The sequence below is a fragment of the Canis lupus genome, chromosome 30 (genome assembly GCF_003254725.2).
Source record: "Canis lupus dingo isolate Sandy chromosome 30, ASM325472v2, whole genome shotgun sequence".
In the NCBI taxonomy this organism is placed as follows: domain Eukaryota; kingdom Metazoa; phylum Chordata; class Mammalia; order Carnivora; family Canidae; genus Canis; species Canis lupus.
In genome coordinates, this window is record NC_064272.1 from 10,744,555 (window position 1) to 10,763,499 (window position 18,945).

Sequence of the window (18,945 nt, forward strand, 5' to 3'; positions counted from 1 at the left end):
ATATATATATATATATAGCTAACGCAAGTCCACTTTCACCTAATAATAAACAACTTCACAGTGTGAGTGGGGTATAGTGAGTACCTTTTAATAACAAAATAAACCTAATTCTCCTTTCTTGTCCCTTGTATCATTGTTGTCATTCATTTCACATGTATAAACAAACATAAGTGTGTATATATATATATGTAGGTGAATATATACAGGTATGCATAAGATATATACATAAGTGTACGTAACCAGATACGTTGTTGATATTATTTTGAGCTAGCTGTTGTTAAGAATGAGAAAAATAATTTTTTTTCCTTTATTTATTCCTTCTTTGATGCTCTTCCTTTCTTTTTGTGGATCTGAGTTTCTGATCTATGTTATTCCTCTCTCTCTTATTTTAAAAAGATTTTACTTATTTATTTATTCATGAGAGACACAGAGAGAGGGAGAGGCAGAGACACAGGCAGAGGGAGAAGCAGGCTCCATGCAGGGAGCCCGATGTGGACTTGATCCTGGGACTCCAGGATCACACCCTGGGCTCAAGGCAGGTGCTAAACTGCCGAGCCACCCAGGGATCCCCTGTTATTCTTCTCTTTAAAGTACTTTAAACATTTCTTGTAAGGCACATATACTGGCAACAAATTCTGTTTATTTATTTATATATTTATTTTTTAAGTAACCTCTATGCCCAGTGTGGGGCTCAAATTGATGACTGCAGGATCAAGAGTTGCATGCTTCACCGACTGAGCTTGCCAGGTGCCTCTCTCAACTCCACTCTGGATTGCATAGTTTACGAAAGGATGGATGTAGTTCTTATCTTGTTTGCCTACTAAGGTGATTTTTTTCCTTCTGGTGTCTTTCAGGATTTTTCCTTTCTCTTTGATTTTCTGTAGTTTGGAAATGAATGGCCTAGGTGTAGTTTTTTTGCTTGATGTACTCTGAGCTCTTTGCATCTGTGCTTTGGTATCTGACATTTATTTGGAGGTATTCTTGGTTACTATTTTTCAAATATATCTTGTGTTTTTCCCTTTTACTTATCCTTCTGGCATTCCCATTATGTGTATGTTACACCTTTTGTAGTTATCCCACAACTCTTGGATACTCAGGGTTTTTTTTTTTTCAGTCTTTTTTCTCGTTGGTTTTCAGTTTTAAGGTTCCTATGGAGATATCCTTAAACTCAGGTATTCTTTCCTTAGCAGTGTCTTATCTACTAATCTCATCAAAGGCATTCTTCATTTCTCTTAGTGTTTTTGATTTCTAGCATTTCTTTTTGGTTCTTTCTTTGGATTTCCATCTCTCTTCTTATGTTGACTATCTGTTCTTAGATTGTGTTTAATTTATCCATTAGAGCCCTTAGCATATTAATTTTTTTTGCATATTAATTATAATTGTTTTCAATTCCTGTTCTGATGAGGGTGCCTAGGTGACTTAGTTGGTTAAGGATTTAACTTCTGCGCAGGTCACGATCTCAGGATCCTGGCATCAAGCCCCACATTGGGCTCTGCACTCAGCAAGGAGTCTCCTTGTCTCTCTACCTCTCCCTCTGCCCCTCCCCCTACTTATGCTCTCTCTCATTCTTTCAAATAAATGAAAAATTTTAGAAAAAGTTTAAATTTCTGTTCTGATAATTCCAATATTCCTGCCATGTCTGGTTCTGAAGTTTGCTGTGTCTCTTTAAATTGTGTTGTCTTTCATTGTGCCTTGTAATTTTTTTCTTGATAACTGGACATGATGTACCAGGAAAAAGGAACTGTTGTAAATAGGCCTTTAGTAATGTGTCAAAGGGGAGAGAAAGCTGTTCTATAGTCCTGTGATTAGGTCTCACTCTTTTAAAGGAGGCTTTGTCTTTGGATAGTGAACTTCACGAGTGTTTTAGTTTCTTTCCTCCCCACAATAGGTGGGAGAGGATGATTAAGTGTGGGCTGGAGTTGGGTATTTCCTTTTTCTCAGGTTAAGTTCTGATAATACCTTGGCAGGGCAGGCTCTGGTTAAGTAGTTCTCCAGAGAGCACACCTTGTTAAGAAGAACAAAGTGCTCTGGTGTATTTCAAAATGGTCCTTTTCCCCCTCCTACTGTGGGAAGCATGAGGGGATTTTTCTCTGATACTTACTGAAGACCTAGTTGAGTTTCCAGATGTAAATCTCACAAAATAGTGGGGTGAGTCCCACTTGAGGGTTTTTTTTTTAAGACTTCCTTTTTTTTCTTTTTATTTTTTTTAGAGTAGTTTCTTTTTTATAACAAAACTGATAGGAGGGTACAGAGGTTTCCTGTATATTCCTCTACTCCTACATATGCATAACCTTCCCCGTTATCAACATCATTCAGCACAGTGGTACATTTATTAATAAGGATGAATCTACTCTGATACATCATAATCCCCTAAAGTCCATAGTTTGCCTTAGAGTTCACTCTTGTACATTGTGCGGCTTTGTACAAATGTATAATGACATATATCCGTCATTTTTACCACCCTAAAAATTTTCTGTGTTCTCTCTGTTCATCACCTTACCACCTTCAACCGGGCACTTATCTTTTTATTGTCTGTATTTATAGTTTTGCCTTTAATAGAATGTCCTGTATTTCAGATCATACAGTATGTAGCCTTTTTATATTTCTTTCTCTTAGTAATATGCATTTAAGGTTTCTCCTTGTCTTTCATGGCTTGATAGCTTGTTTCTTTTTAGTGCTAAACAATATCCCATTGTTTGGATATGCTATAGTTTATCTATTCAGTAAGTGGAAGACATCTTGGCTGCTTCCCAGTTTTGACAGTTGTGAACAAAGTTGCTGCATGTTTTTATGTGGACCACTATGGAGTGTTTAACTTGTCCATGCTGACTGAGTCTCCAGTAACTGGTCAGTTATAGTTTTCCTACCTTGGCATTTGTTCCTATTGTGGTTTTTGTTCTTCACTTTCCATTTCAGTAAGCCATGACTCTATATTTGTCTATTTCTCCAGTGTTGAGGCTAGCAGTTCATACTGTGTTCTTGCCTCTCTTAAGGATCCGAGAAGAGTTACTGATTTTTTAATCTATTTACCTTTTAACTTGAAAAGAAAGAGTGGTGAATTTCAAGTTCCTTATATGTGGAACTGGAAATTGAAAGTTTTGAACTACTTTTTTAAAATGAAAAAGTAGTACATTAAAAAGTAGGTAGGGCATGTATATGATTTTAAAAAGTAAACTGTATGGAAAGAAATGCAGTGAAACATTTAAATATCTTTTTTATTTTAGATCTTAGTTCTCCAGGCCTTCTCTCTAGAAGAAACCACTGTTAATAGATTCATGTATATTCTTCCATAGGTAATCTTAGCATGTACAAATGTATGTGTGTACATAACCCTTTTCTAAAAAAACAAATGGAAGCATATTCAACATGTGCTGGACCTTGTTTTTGCTTCTTCTATCTTAGAGTTCATGTCATATCAGCATGCAGAGATCTATTTCATTCTTTTAATGGTTATATATTATTCTGTTAGAGATGTATGCCATAATTTATTTTAACACCTCTTACCTCACCATGATGGAACATTTATGATTTTATTTAAAAGCATGGAAATATCATAAATGTTCAACTAAGATCAATGTGGTTATGTATATACATCCTTGTAATGTGAGTATATCTGTGAGGTACATTCCTGGAAGTTCTCTCCTTAATAAATTCATATAACTCGTATAACGAATTTTTTCCCATTCCTTTAGGAAAAAGCCTAAGAAGAGAGAAAATGAGACTGGATGTAGAAGGTCAATGAGACTACTAAAAGTAGATCCTTCAGGAGTGTCTTTACCAGCAACTCCAACCCAGCCGACATTAATAGAAGATGAAAATGTAAGAAAGGGTAAAAACAGTATATTACTCAATATACTACTGAAAAATTTGAAGTGTTTTAAACTAGATTAAAAGGTCACTAAATTATGCTTAATTTGTACTTTGTTAATATAATACTTGACTGTTTCTAGATTACTGAGTAGGATTTCAAAGTGTAAAGATTAGTTTGGATTCTGTTTTTCTGCAGGCTTACCTGCTGTGGAATTATGGACAAATTACTTAACCTTTCTGAGCCCCAGTTTCCCCATATTTAAAGTGGCAGCATTATAGAAACCTCAAAGAGGTGTTGTGGGAGTTAATTGAAATAGTATCTATAAAGTTCCTTATACTGTGTTAAGGGGTGAGTGAGTAATCAATAAATGGTAGTATTAATGTAATTAATAATGCATAGTATGTGATAATGGTGATAGCCTCTTGCTGTAGTATAACTTCGTACTATCAGTGAATAGAAAGAGTTTTATTTACCAAGTTTATTGTCTAAATAAGATGATAATTATACTTCTTATTCAAGAGCACCCACTGTTTTTAATATCATATCTAAGTGCTTAATTATAAATTGGAGTATAGCATTAATTAGACTGGTGCTTTGGGAGCTAATTGCAAATTAAAGTGCTTAGGAAGAGTAGCTTTTCAGTTTTTTTGAAGCCTCTACCCATGATAAATATATTTACATTGAGCTCATTAATGCCACATAGCTGAAGATCAATACTTGTGAAATGATACTTACACTTATTGCATGTGATGTACATTTTGTATTTTCTATTCTTATTCATTAAAACATTGCTGGTTGTGATATATTGAAAAGATTTTATTTATTTTTTAAATTTATTTATTCATGAGAAACACAGAGAGAAAGGCAGAGACATAGGCAGAAGGAGAAGCAGGCTCCCTAAGGGGAGCCTGATGTGAGACTCGATCCTGGGGCCCAGGGATCATGCCCTGAGCTGAAGGCAGAGCTCAACCACTGAGCCACGCAGGGGTCCCTGAAAAGATTTTATGATCCATGGCTGACAATGTGTGATTTAAAAAACACTAGCATAGAATAATTTTACTCTGAGTAATGAAATTGAACTGATCTGAATCAATTCCCAGCAGTTCCTGTTCTTGGCAGTATAACTTTGGACAAGGTAACTTCTCTAAGTTTCATTACAATCTCTTTAAAATGTAGTATCTCATTCACTGAATGATTGTGATGATTAAATGGGGTAATATGTGTCATTAGTGTACAGGATATATCTGGCAATTGAGCAACTGTTTTGGAGTGCTAATGATGTGTCACCTATATTGTTGGTAGTGAAAGTAAAGTAGTGAAAAATTTACATTCTAGGGCAGAGAAACAATCAATCTGTTTTATTTCTCATTTTATTCTTTATTTTCTTATTTTTTATATCAGCCTATGTTACCTCCTGGGCCTTTAGAAATGACTCCTGAAAATCAAGATGCTGACAGTGAGCTATTTAAAAGATTTCTACAGACTTGGGCAGAAGTGAGCAAGGTATCACTTGGGAGGGCTTACAGCTTTTAGAATTATCTGTTAAGGAAGTTTCAGTACATATATTAATTTAGTATTTGGTCTTTTTCATTGTTTTAGACAAGTGGTAAAAATACTGAGAAGGACTTACCTAATATTAAAAGGTGAGTTAAAATCCCTTGCCTTTGTTTTATGTTTTCTTCAGTCTTTAAATTGTAAAGACTATATACCATCCCTGGAAGTTTTGAAAATTAGTTGAAGAAATTATCTGTAATATTTCCACCGTAACAACTGTTGTTTTTATATGTGTCCTTTCAGGTATGCAATACCATTATGATATAAGCTTCATAAATGCAGAGATTTTGTCTCAGTAACCAAAACCAGTGCCTGGTGCATACTATATATTCACTCATTATTTAGTAAATGAATGAATCCATGTACATTTTTAGTTTATTGTGTTCTAATGTATATATAAATTTGCATTATGCTTTTTCTGTAATATAGTGAAAAATATTAATATGTTATTAGTCTTTAAATTTATTGAATATTGCATACAATCTCATTTAATAGGTGATATTTATTTAAACTTTTGTTACTCTGTTGGTAGTTGGAATTGTCAATTTAGTGTGGTTAGTTGTGTATTTAGTTATATGTGTGTTTATGTATAAGTGTATACGTGTGATACTGGGTTAATTCTTTAGGATAGATTCCTGAAGTGATATTAATGAGTCAAATATGGCGGACATTTTGTGGCTTTTAGTATACATTGTTGAATTGTTTTCTAAAATCTTTTTTTTTTCTGAAAACCTTATATAAATTTACTGTGCCACTAGCACTGTTAATGAATGTATATGTTTAAATGCAACCTGCTACCTTTTATGAGTAAAAAAATAGTATCCCATTGTTTAATTTCTTTGGTTACTAGGAGGTTGACTATGTACTATCTCTTTTTTGAATCATCTTTTTAGTTATTTTGATTACTGATTGGTTTTACTTCTGAAATTTAACTTTTTTCTCAGCTATAAAGCTAATTTAAATGGCATGGTCATTAATGAAGATACTGTTCGTAAAGTTACCAAAGGCTCAGTATTCTCTGTGGCTCTCCACCCATCAGAAATTAGAACTTTGGTAGCAGCTGGGGCCAAATCTGGGCAAGTTGGACTTTGGGATTTGGTAAGTTATTAATTTTTTGAAGATAATAGTTTTTTTTTCTTAAAGGTTTTATTTAGTAATTTGAGAGAGAGCGAGAACACAAGCAGGGGAGGCAAAAGAGGGAGAGGGAAAAGCAGGCTCCCTGCTTAGCAGGGAGCCCCATGTGGAGCTCTGTCCTAGGACCCTAGAATCATGACCTGAGCTGAAGGCAGATGCTTAACTGACCAAGCCATCCAGGTACCCCTGAAGATAATAAAGTTTGACTGAAACAATATACAGGAGAAGAACTTAGAGCCATGTGTTTTTAGATGTTACTTGAGATTTATAGTTTTGTACTTTGTGCTTTCAAATTTTAGAAATCGAGAAATTTTAGTTGGCTTTCTAGAACTTTAACATTTTTAATTTGAATATTTTTAGTCATCTGAGCATAAGTTAATTGCCAGGAAACTGTTAAACTTTTAAACATATATATGAAAAGATCACATGAAGTTCTCGGTTTTCTAACTATGTTAATCTTTAAAAAGAATTAATTAATTAGTTAATTTAATTAATTAGAGTGCGTGTGTGCACAAGTGGAGAAGGCAGAGGGAGAGGGAGAAGCAGATTCCCAACTGAGCTGGGAACCTGACATGGGGCTCCATCCCAGGACTCTGGGATCATGACCTGACCGAAGGCAGACACTTAACTGACTGAGCCATCCAGGTGTCCCTCTAATTATGTTTAAAATAAAGTTTCCAAGCTGGAAAATATCTTCTCAGGGGTCTGCTTAGGATGATCCCATTCATTTTTTTTTTTTTATGAGTCACAAATGGATGCTGAATTCTATTCACTGTAGATATAATTCTGCATGGATTGCTTTTGGTGTTTACAAAATTGAGAAAAGCCGGGATCCCTGGGTGGCACAGTGGTTTAGCGCCTGCCTTTGGCCCAGGGCGCGATCCTGGAGATCCGGGATCGAATCCCACGTCGGGCTCCCGGTGCATGGAGCCTGCTTCTCCCTCTGCCTGTGTCTCTGCCTCTCTCTCTCTCTCTCTCTGTGTGCCTATCATAAATAAATTAAAAAAAAAATAAAACAAAAGAATGCCCCTGGCTATCCAGAACCCCATGAGTTCAACACTGAAGGCCTGAAAGTGTTGCCTCCAAACATGGTGTCCCTACTTCAGCCTTCAGATCAGGTGGTCATTAAGGACTTTTAAGGCTTATTGCACATGATATGCTATAGAAAAGGTTGTCAATGAGATGGAAGAGAACCTCAGTAGAGAAAACATCATGCAAGTCTGGAAAGATAACACCATTGAAGATGCCATTGTTGTTCTAGAAAAAGCCATGAAAGCAATCAGGCCTGGGAGAATAAATTCCTGCTGGAGAAAACTGTCCAGGTGTTGTACATGGCTTCACAGGATTTATGACAGAGACAAGGAAATCATGAAAGAGATTGTGATTATAGCAAAAAAAAAATGGTGGGGATGAAGGGTTTCAGGATATCTTAGAGGAATTCAAGAGCTAAGAGACTCCCCACCAGAGGAATTAAGAGTGCTTGATGGAGAGGAATGCTTCTGATGATGCCAGATGATGAAGCAGTGTTAGAAAAATTGACATTAGACAATCTGGCAGAAACATTCTGATTATTTAAGACTGCTTTTGATTTCTTTTATGACGTGTACCTTTCTAGGTATGGGCACTGCAACTAAAGCAAATGGTGGAAGAAGGATTGGTATTATATGGATAGAAACATTTTTAGAGAAATGAAAAAACAAAAAGACAGAAATTATGATGTACTCCATAAAGTTACACTTACTGTGCCTGTTTCTTCTGCCTCCCCTTCTGCCTTCTCCATCTCCTCTGCTGCTGTCACTCCTGAGACAGCAAGCCCCAGCCCTTATTATCCTCAGCCAGTGAGGACAAAGACCTTTGGAATGAAACATTCCACTTAGTAAATAATCATCCTGCTGTACAGTTAATAAATTTATATCTGGTATATGTGTCTGCCTACATGTGAAAATTTAGTAACTATATAGCAAGAAATATATGAGACATTTGTGTCATTATCCTCATTGCCTAAGTAGTCATTGTGTAGGACAGGATATGCAAGAATTGTATGGAAGTAGATAGCCTATCCTTACATAGGCATAAGGTGAGTAATATTAAATATAAAATTAATAATGCTTTAGCTTTCTTACTGTTTTATAATTTTGCTTTCAAAGAATTACATTGTCCTACAGTATACTTTCTCTCTTATAATTGAAGAAACTTTATATCAGTCTATCATCACAAGTAAGTGGTTTTTTAAAAAAATGTAATAGTGTTTCAGTACTGCATTGTGGATATGACTAATATGGTACCCTATAAAAATTTTATAGGGATTCATTCATTAGTGTATAGGCTAGGCTACTATGAAGCTATTGTATTGATTACACTAGGCTATCATAAAGCAGTATTGGTGCCACTTTATTATCAATACATGAGTTGTTATACCTGTCAGTAAATATGAATTTCTTTTTCACATTATGTTTTCATTTTTGATGTTTAGTAGTAGTAATATATGTAATATCTCTAGTGTTTTGTATCATATAAGACAATTTTGACAGGTACTGACTGATGATTATCTTGTAAACTTATGGTATTAAAAACACAATGCAGTACTGTAAAGTGTATCTTGTTTTCCTTATGATTTTATTAATATTTATTTTCTCTAGCTTACTCTGTTACTCTATTGTAAAAGTACAGTATATAATATGGATAATGTACAAAAATGTGCTAATTGTTTATGTTATTATTAAGGATTTTGGTCAACAGGATATTAGTAGTTAAGTTTTTGGGTAGTCAGAAGTTACACATGGATTTTCAACTGCATGGTGAGTTGGTGCCCTTAATCTCCATGTTGTACAAGGGTCAGCTGTACTTGAACTTCAAAAATTACCTCATAGTTAAAATTTTTTTTTAAAGATTTTATTTATTTATTCATGAAAGACACAGAGAGGGATCCCTGGGTGGCGCAGCGGTTTAGCACCTGCCTTTGGCCCAGGGCGTGATCCTGGAGACCCGGGATCGAATCCCACGTCGGGCTCCCGGTGCATGGAGCCTGCTTCTCCCTCTGCCTGTGTCTCTGCCTCTCTCTCTCTCTCTCTCTGTGACTATCATAAATAAATAAAAATTAAAAAAAAAAAAAGACACAGAGAGAAAGAGAGGCAGAGACAGATAGAGGAGAAGCAGGCTCCATGCAGGAAGCCCAACGTGGAACTCAATCCTGGGACTCCAGGATCATGCCCTGGGCCAAAGGCAGGTGCCAAACTGCTGAGCCACCCAGGGATCCCCCTCATAGTTAAAATAAAAAAAAAATGTATTTGAGAGAGACAGAGGTAGTGAGACAGCATGAGCAGGGGAGGAGAGGGAGAAGCAGGGAGCCTGACATGGGGCTTGATCCCAGGACTCTGGGATCGTGACCTGAACTGAAGGCAGACGTTTAACTGATTGAGCCACCTAGGCATCCCATTGAAGTGTAGTTTTTTATTTAAGTTTTATTCATTCATTCATTCATGAGAGAGATATAGAGAGAGGCAGAGACACAGGCAGAGGGAGAAGCAGGCTCCCTGCGGGGAGCCTGTTGTGGGACTTGATCCCAGGACCTCAGGATCATGCCTTGAGCTGAAGGCAGAGGCCCAACCACTGAACCGCCCAGGTGTCCCGAAGTGTAGTTAAATTTAATACTATTAAAAATGGCATATATAGTGTGGTCTTTTTTTTTTTCTAAATTTCTTCTGTGTCATTCTATCTGTAAAAGTACATATAAAGATATCTATAATAATACCTTAGTATCTTGATAATTTTAGGATTTAAATTTGCATTTGGGGTGATTTTTAATAATTGTCTTTCTGCATTTCTGTATTTAATTTTTTTTTGTAACAACGGAGAGTTTAGTTTTACTAAAAAATAAATTCTATACACAAGTATGTGAAGATATTAACAGTGGTTAACTCTGGGTAGGAGGAGGAATGTATATGATTTTAATTTTTTCCCTTCTTTTCCCTTTAAAAAACTCTTGTTTAAATTTAAAATAAAAAAGAAGAAAACAAAAATGCTTGAGTATTTCAGAGCAGATTAAGCCAGATTTGGAGGGACACCTGGGTGGTTCAGCAAGGAGCATGCCCGCCCCCCCCCCATGAATAAATAAATAAAATTAAAAAAAAGAAAAAGAAAAACCAAAAGCCAGATTTGGAGATGATAGTTACTCGGGTTCATAATATGACATATGGCATAGGAATATAGCTTATCCAGATCTGAGAAGTGATGATTTTGGAATTGGTAATCCAGTTGTGGAAAGGATAATCCCTAGAAGTAGTACAATATTAATGTGGAATTGAAATACATGCACTTTCATGGTGTATTTAGGGGATACATTTTTTTGTTAAGTAGTCTTCATGCCCAGCGTGGAGCCCAATATGGAGCTTGAACTCATGACACTGAGATCAAGACGTGAGCTGAAATCAAGAATCGCTTAACCAACTGAGTCACTCAGGAGCCCCAGGGATAAAATCTTTTTTAAATTATCACTTTGTTTTTTTTTTTTAAATTATCACTTTGTGTCAGGACCAAATACCTTATGAAAATTGTGCTTAGACTGATTTATAGACTCATGCTGAGGAAACAAAGTGTTAATGGTGTTGATACTGTTTTTAGTAGTAGGGGAATTATGCTGTATATCAAATAAAGAGTAGATTTCTCATTTCCTGAGGATTTCATAATAGTAATTTTTTTCCTTCTGCACTATGAAAAAACTAGTTTGCTAGTTGTGAAAAGCTGGAAACTGTTAAATGTGACAATATTATTGAATTGAAAATCAGAAAAAATAATTTGATGATAATATAAAGTTTTTAGTTCTGATTTTCTGAATGAGACTAAGAAAAGATTGAATGTAATACAGACATAAATAGTTTAATCACAGAAAGTGTTCTACTTTTCACTAGTTTTTGTTTCTCTCCCCACCCCCGACTCTCTTACAGACTCACCAGTCAAAAGAAGATGGAGTTTATGTTTTTCAGCCCCACAGTCAGCCAGTTAGCTGTCTTTACTTCTCACCTGCCAATCCGGCTCACATATTGTCACTGAGCTATGATGGCACATTACGCTGTGGGGATTTTTCAAGGGCTATTTTTGAAGAGGTAAATATTAATATGTTTCATATTGATTGAGATGATATTCTGGATTCTTTGAAATGCTATATGAATGATTATTATACCAGTCAGAATGAGTGAAGTGGTATAAAATAGGAACTTTAGAACTACACTGCTTAAGTTTGAATCACAGGCCTTCTGTAACTACTTGTGTGACCTTGGAAGTTATTTAACCTCTTTGTCCCTCAATTTCCTTAGCTGTAAAATGGGATAGTAATGGTACCTATCTCATGATAAGTTAGTTGTAAAATGGGATAGTAATAGTACCTACCTCGTGATAACCTTATCACAGGATTAAATGACTTAAGGCAGATAAAGTGGTTAGAATGAATGCAGCCAGACACATTAAATGTTTGCTCTCATTACTTTTTAATTTGTGCAGAAAGCTTTATTTTGTATTACTATATTTTACTGAAGTATAGTTGATACACAATGTTACATTAGTTTCAGGTGTACTAGATAGTGATTCAGCAACTCTATACATTATGTTGTGTTCACCATAAGTATAGCTACCATCTGTCACCATGCAATGCTATTATAATACCATGGACTATATTCTCTATGCTATTTGTTTTATCCTTTTTTATTCCCATATTCATTCTAATACTGGAAGCCTGTATCTGCCATTCCCCTACATTCATTTTGCCCGTTTCCCCCCATTCCTGCGAATCCCTCTGGCAACCACCAGTTCGTTCTCTGTATTTAAGAGTCTGTTTCTGCTTTTTTTATTTATTTGTTTTTTAGATTCCATCTAAGTGAAATCATAAGCTATTTGTCTTTCTCTGACTTAACCTCACTTAACAAAATGTCCTTTAGGTCCATGTATATTGTCACAAAAGGCACGATCTCATTCTTTTTTTGTGACTAATATCCCATTGCATAAACACACACACACACACACACACACACACACACATCTTCTTTATCCATTCATCTATCAATGGATATTTAGGTTGCTTGCATATCTTCACTGTTGTAAGTAATACTGCAGTGAACTTAAGGGTACATATATCTTTTTAATTTAGTGTTTTCATTTTCTTTTGGTAAATATTAGTGGAATTACTGCATTGTATGGTTTTTCTGACTTTAGTTTTTTGAGGAACCTCTATACTGTTTTCTAAGGTGGCTATACTAATTTACATTCCCACAAGCCCAGCAGTGCACAAGGGTTCCTATTTCTCCACATCTTTGCCAATATTAGTTATTTCTTGTCTTTTTTGATAGTAGTTATTCTAACAGGTGTAAGGTGAGATCTCATCGTAATTTTGATTTGCATTTTCCTGATAATTAGTGATATTGAGCATCTTTTCATATATCTGTTGGCTATCTCCATGTCTTTGGAAAAATGTTCATGTTCTCTGCTCATTTTTTTAATTGGATTACTTGGGGATTTTTTTTGGTGTTCAGTTGTATAAGTTCTTTATATATTCATTTTATATATATAAGGGATATTACCCTTATCAAATATATCATTTGCAAATATCTTGTCCCATTTAGTAGGTTTTCTTTCTTTCTTTTTTTCTTTTTTTTAATGATTTTATTTATTTGTTCATGAGAGGCACAGAGAGAGAGAGGCAGAGACACAGGCAAAGGGAGAGCAGGCTTCATGCAGGGAGCCCGACGGACTCCTATCCCAGGTCTCCAGGGTCACACCCTGAGCTGAAGGCGGCGCTAAACCGCTGGGCCACCAGGGCTGCCCTAGGTTTTCTTTTCATTTTTTTGATGGTTTCCTTTGCTTACAAAACTTTTCTATTTTAATGTAGTTGTAATAGTTGATTTTTGCTCTTCTTCCCTTACCTTAGGAGACATATCTAGAAAAACGCTGGTAAGTCTGGTGTCAGAGATTACTGCCTATGTTTTCTTTTTTGGAGTTGTATGGTTTCAGATCTCACATTTAGGTCTTGAATTCATTTTTAATTGATTAATTAGGTTTTTTTTTTTTAAGATTTTATTTATTTACTCATGAGAAACACAGAGAGAGAGACGCAGAGACACAGGCAGAGGGAGAAGCAGGCTCCATGCAGGGAGCCCAATGTGGGACTTCCAGGATCACGCCCCTGGGCAGCAGGGAGGCGCTCAACTGCTGAGTCACCCAGACTTCCCCCTCCATATTTGTTCTTTCTCAAGATTGCTTTGCCTATTCGGGTTCTCTTATGGTTCCATATAAATATTAGGATTACTAGTACTAGCTCTGTGAAAAATGCTATTGATATATTTGTTGATAGGAATTGCATTGAATCTATAGATTGCTTTGAGTAGTATGGATATTTTAACAGTATCGTTTTTTTCAATCTGTGAGTATGGTGTATCTTTCCATTTGTGTTATCTTCAATTTTTTTAATCATTGTTTTATAGCTTTCAGAATACAGGTCTTTTATGTTGTTGGTTACATTTATTCCTATTCTTTTTGGTAGATTTTTAAAAATATTATTTGAGAGAGAGAGAGAGTTCGGTCAAGGACAGAGGGAGAGGGAGAGAAAGTCTCAAGCAGGCTCTGCACTGAGCATGGAGCCTGATGTGTAGGGCTCGATCTTATGAACCTGAGATCACAACTTGAGCTGAAACCAAGAGTCAGATACTTAACCAACTGCACTTCCAGGCACCCCTTTTTGGTGCAATTGTAAACGGAATTGTTTTCTTAATTTCTTATTCTGCTACTTTGTTATTATAAAGTATAACATTAATTTTGTATCCTACAACTTTCCTGAATTCATTTTTTATATCTAATAGCTTTTTGTTAGAGTCTTTAGGGTTTTCTATGTATAGTATCATGTCATATGCAGAGACAGTTTTACATTTTCCTTACCGATTTGGATGCCTTTTATAATTTTTTTTATCTGATTCTTGGATGAGGACTTCCAGTACTATGTTGAATAAAACTGGTGAGAGTGCACATCTTTGCATTGTTCCCGATCTTAAAGGAAAAACTCAATTTTCACCATTGAGGGTGATGTTAGGTGTATATTTGTCTTTTTTTTAAGATTTATTTATTCAAGAGGGAGTGTGCAAGTGAGTAGAGGGAGGTGGCAGAGGCAAAGGAAGAGAGAGAATCCTGAAACAGACACTGTGCTGAGTGCAGAGCTTGATGCAGGGCTCGATCCCAGGAACCCTAGATCATGATCTGAGCCAAAATCAAGAGTTAGCATCTCAACCAACTGAGCCTTCCAGGCAGTATGTACCTGTTCTGGACATTTCATATAAATGGAATCACATAATTTGTAGTCTTTTGTGACTTCATTCTTTTACATAACAATGTTTTCAAGATTCATCCATGTTGCAGAATATGTCATTACTTCATTCCTTTTTATGGATGAATAATATTTCACTATACAGACATATCACATTTTACTCATCCGTTCATTAGTTGATGAACATTTGGGTTGTTTCCATTTTTTACTATTGAAAATAATATCATTATGGACATTGATGTACAAGTTTTGTTTGAACATACACTTTCATTTCTTTTGGGTATATATATACCTAGCAGTGGAGTTGTTTGATCATATGGTAACTCTGTGTTTAGTAGTTTGAGGAACTACCAAACTGTTTTCCGAAGTGGCTTCACCATTTTACATACTCATTCACAATATATGAATATTCCAATTTTTCCACACCCTTGCCAGTACTTCTTGTTGGTGACTATAGCCATCCTAGTGAGTATGAAGTCTTATGTCATTATGGTTTGGATCCTCATTTCCCTAATGATTAATGATGTTTAGTGTCTTTTCATCTACTTATTGGTCATTTGTATTTGTTTAGAGAACTGTTGATTTCTCTAAATGTTGGATTTTTTGCCTAATTTTTAATTGGGTTATCTTTTTAGTATTGAGTTGTAAGATTTCTCCACTTTTATATTTAAAGTTAGATTTATTGAAGTATAAATTATATACAGTAAAATTTATTCTTTTAAGCGTATGGTTCTATGAGTTTTAACAAATTGTCTACACCTATGCAACTGCCACCACAATCAAGATATAGTAAATTACTGTCACCTGAAAAAAATCACCTTGTGACCCTTTGTAGTCAGTCCCCTCCCCTTCCCACAGTGCCTGACAACCACTGATATGATTACTGTTCCTATAATTTTATCTGCTCCAGAATGTCAAATAAATGGAATCATGTGGCATGGAGTTTTTTATGTCTTGCTTATTTCACCTAGCATAATATTACTAAGAGTCATCCATAATGTTGCATGTGTAAGTAATGTGCCCCTGATACTACTGATTGAAGAATTACCTTGTGTTAGGTATTATCTAAGAGTGCTTTATATATATTGGTAAGCCTTATCACACACTATGAAATAATGTTATCCCCACTTAACATTTGAGAAAACTGAGGTAAAGAGGTTTGTTGGCTTGCTCAGGGACATAAATGGCAGTGCTAGATTTTTCACTTTGGTCTGACTCCACTGCAATTAAGCTTCTGCACTTAACCATTGTAATATACTGACTGAATACTTCTGGTTTCATTTGGAGCTTTTTTGGATGTACATGGGTTGTGATGCCTTTGGTATATTAATTTGTTAATCTCAGTTTGTAATAGTATATGCAGCTTTTTATTAAAAGTAAAAATCAGCAATTAGTGATTCAGTGTTAAGAATTGTGGCTAAGTATACTTCCAAAAAGTACACATACACTTATAAGCATACAGATGTAGATTTTTTTCCTTTGCAATAATGGATTCATACATATACATACTTTTTTGCAACTTGCTTTTTTCCCCTTAGTAGTATGGACAGATTGTAGTATAAATTTACCTCATTCTTTTTAGCAGTGCATGGCATTTCAAAGTTGAGATGTACCATCATTTATTTAAACAGGCCTCTTTTGGTGAACATTTAGGTTGCTTTGTATTGCTATTTTTAAAAAATATTTTATTTATTCATGAGAGACACAGAGAGACAGAGACATATGCAGAGGGAGAAGCAGGCTCACTGTGGAGAGCCCAATGCGGGACTGATCCCAGGACCCCGGGATCAAAGACCCGAGCCGAAGGCAGATGCTCAACCACTGAGGCACCCAGGTGTTCCTATTACAGGCAGTCTTTCAGTAGGCATCTTTATATATATCTTAGATAAATTATTGGGTTAGAGGGTACAGGCATTAAATATTTTAATAGGTGTACTCTGACTAGTCAGAAATAATGACTGTTTTTGTTATTTATTTATTTATACTTCCACCATGAGTAAATGATATGGCCATATGGCCATGTTTTTTTGGATTTGGTTGGCAAAATTACTTGGTATTTTAAGGTATTTCAGTTGGGTAGTATTCAGATTTAGTTCATTTCTTATTAAGTGACACAGAATAGATCTGCAACTGAGGTTGATTGGGTTTAAGAGATTTGGCATGTAACCCTGACATGAGTGGATCAGCCATTTGATTGTTTTGAGTACTCTCGTAGCTGATCAGTGTCTTAGTTTCCATCTCTATAAAATGGATGATCATTTTGCTCTGTGCTTTCTGCATGATGATGGGAGGATAAATGATATTATTAGGTAAAGTGCTTTATAACTTTTTACCAAAGAATTTATGCGTTGGTTGTTATTTATATCCTTAGGTATATAGAGATGAAAGAAGTAGCTTTTCCTCTTTTGACTTCTTGGGAGAAGATGCCTCCACTTTAATAGTAGGACACTGGAATGGAAATATATCACTGGTAGATAGACGGACACCTGGAACTTCTTATGAGAAACTTATCAATTCTTCTTTGAGAAAAATAAGAACTGTTCATGTCCACCCAGTGCATAGACAGTATTTTATCACTGCAGGATTGAGGTATGTTCTTAATAAAGTTTTGTGATTTAAGTCTTTCAAAATTAGGAATACTGTTTTTTTTATTTAAGTTTTAAAGATTCATTTATTTATTTTAGAGAGAGAGAATGCAAGTACCTAGAGGGGCAGAGAGATGGGGGAGAGAGAGAGAATCCTCAAGCAGACTGCCCGCTGAGACAGACCCTGATGCTGGGGCTTGATCCCAGGACTCTGAGATCATGACCTGAGCTGAAACCAAGAGTTGGACATTTAACAGACTGAGCCACACAAGTTCCCTGAAGGACTACTATTGTAGTTTGGATGTCAAAGACATTTAACTTTTGTGATACCCATATAGCTAAATAACTTCTTTCCATACCAATTGAGGTTTTATTGAGTGTGATTTTTTTTTAAAAGAGAGTTTCTTTTGAAAAAAATAAAAAAGATGCTTTTACCTTTAATAAGTAGTGAAAGTATCAAAAGAAAAGCATTTTTGTTTTCCTTGGTATCATATGCATTTACTTTTTTCTTTTTAAGATTTTATTTTATTTTATTTTATTTTGAAAGAGAGCACAAGCAGGGAGGAGGGACAGAGGGAGAGGGAAAAGCAGACTTCTGCTGAGCAGGGAGCCCAATGTGGGACTGGACCCCAGGACCTGGACCGAAGGCAGACGCCTAACCCACTGAGCCATGAGGGCACCCCCATATGCATTTAATTCTAGTCATTTGAGAAGAAAACTTGTAAAAAAAAGAAAAGTATATGTGACCTAGAACTTGGCCTGTGTTTATTTTTTTCTCAGATGAGAAAACCAACTAGAATCTTGTTTCTCTTTACCCACTGGTTTCATATATAATCTGTAGTATGGGATTTTTCTGATATTTCATTTTTTTAACTATATAGTGTTTGTAAAATTATTACAGGTCAGAGTCTTCTTCAATGTAATGAGTATTTGAGCATCTATGTTCAGCACTATTCAAGAGCTGCTTACTACATGTACTGTGGCAACACTGAATTATTCCTCCTTTTACAGGGATACTCATATTTATGATACAAGGCACTTGAATCTCAGAGGAAGCCAGCCTTTGATTTCTTTGACTGAACACACAAAGAGCATAGCTTCTGCCTATTTTTCACCTCTTACTGGTAACAAAGTAGTGACCACATGTGCTGATTGTAAACTGAGGTAAATTGGTGAGATAGAAATGTGTTAACAATCTGTAGCTATTGTGTCAGTAAACCAGTAGCTTTGTTTACTACTGCTCCCTATTAAATTGCTAGTATTATGCTTTGTAGCCATTTCTGTCCCTGGACAAATAAATAACCTATATTTAATGGTTTTTCAGCAGTTTTTAGGTCTGGAAACTTCCTTGAGATTGGCAGGGAAGGTCTGTAGCTACTTTAGGGTTTAGATGTTAGGCTTCCCTTTCAGCACTGAATGATCCCAGAAGTCTCAGTAAAATCAGCCTTGTGATATATTGGAAGAAAGATGATTTTAGAATAGTGACAAACTCTTAGGTTGGGGATAATGGGATCTATCCTATATGTGAAGCGCTGAGTAGAAATTACACAGCCCCAGGC

At 35.6% G+C, this 18,945-nt stretch overlaps 1 protein-coding gene across 3 annotated transcripts in view; it reads left to right on the forward strand.

Moving 5' to 3' along the window:
- The window catches only part of WDR76 (WD repeat domain 76), a 52,016-nt gene that overhangs the window by 25,228 nt on the left and 7,843 nt on the right, over positions 1-18,945 (forward strand). For all 3 annotated transcript variants that reach the window (XM_025472959.3, XM_025472960.2, XM_035709158.2), the window contains 7 exons: positions 3,693-3,819; positions 5,213-5,314; positions 5,411-5,454; positions 6,310-6,463; positions 11,443-11,601; positions 17,173-17,390; positions 18,398-18,550. In XM_025472959.3, coding sequence (XP_025328744.1) covers positions 3,693-3,819; positions 5,213-5,314; positions 5,411-5,454; positions 6,310-6,463; positions 11,443-11,601; positions 17,173-17,390; positions 18,398-18,550 — 957 coding nt within the window. The remainder of the gene's footprint in view (positions 1-3,692; positions 3,820-5,212; positions 5,315-5,410; positions 5,455-6,309; positions 6,464-11,442; positions 11,602-17,172; positions 17,391-18,397; positions 18,551-18,945) is intronic.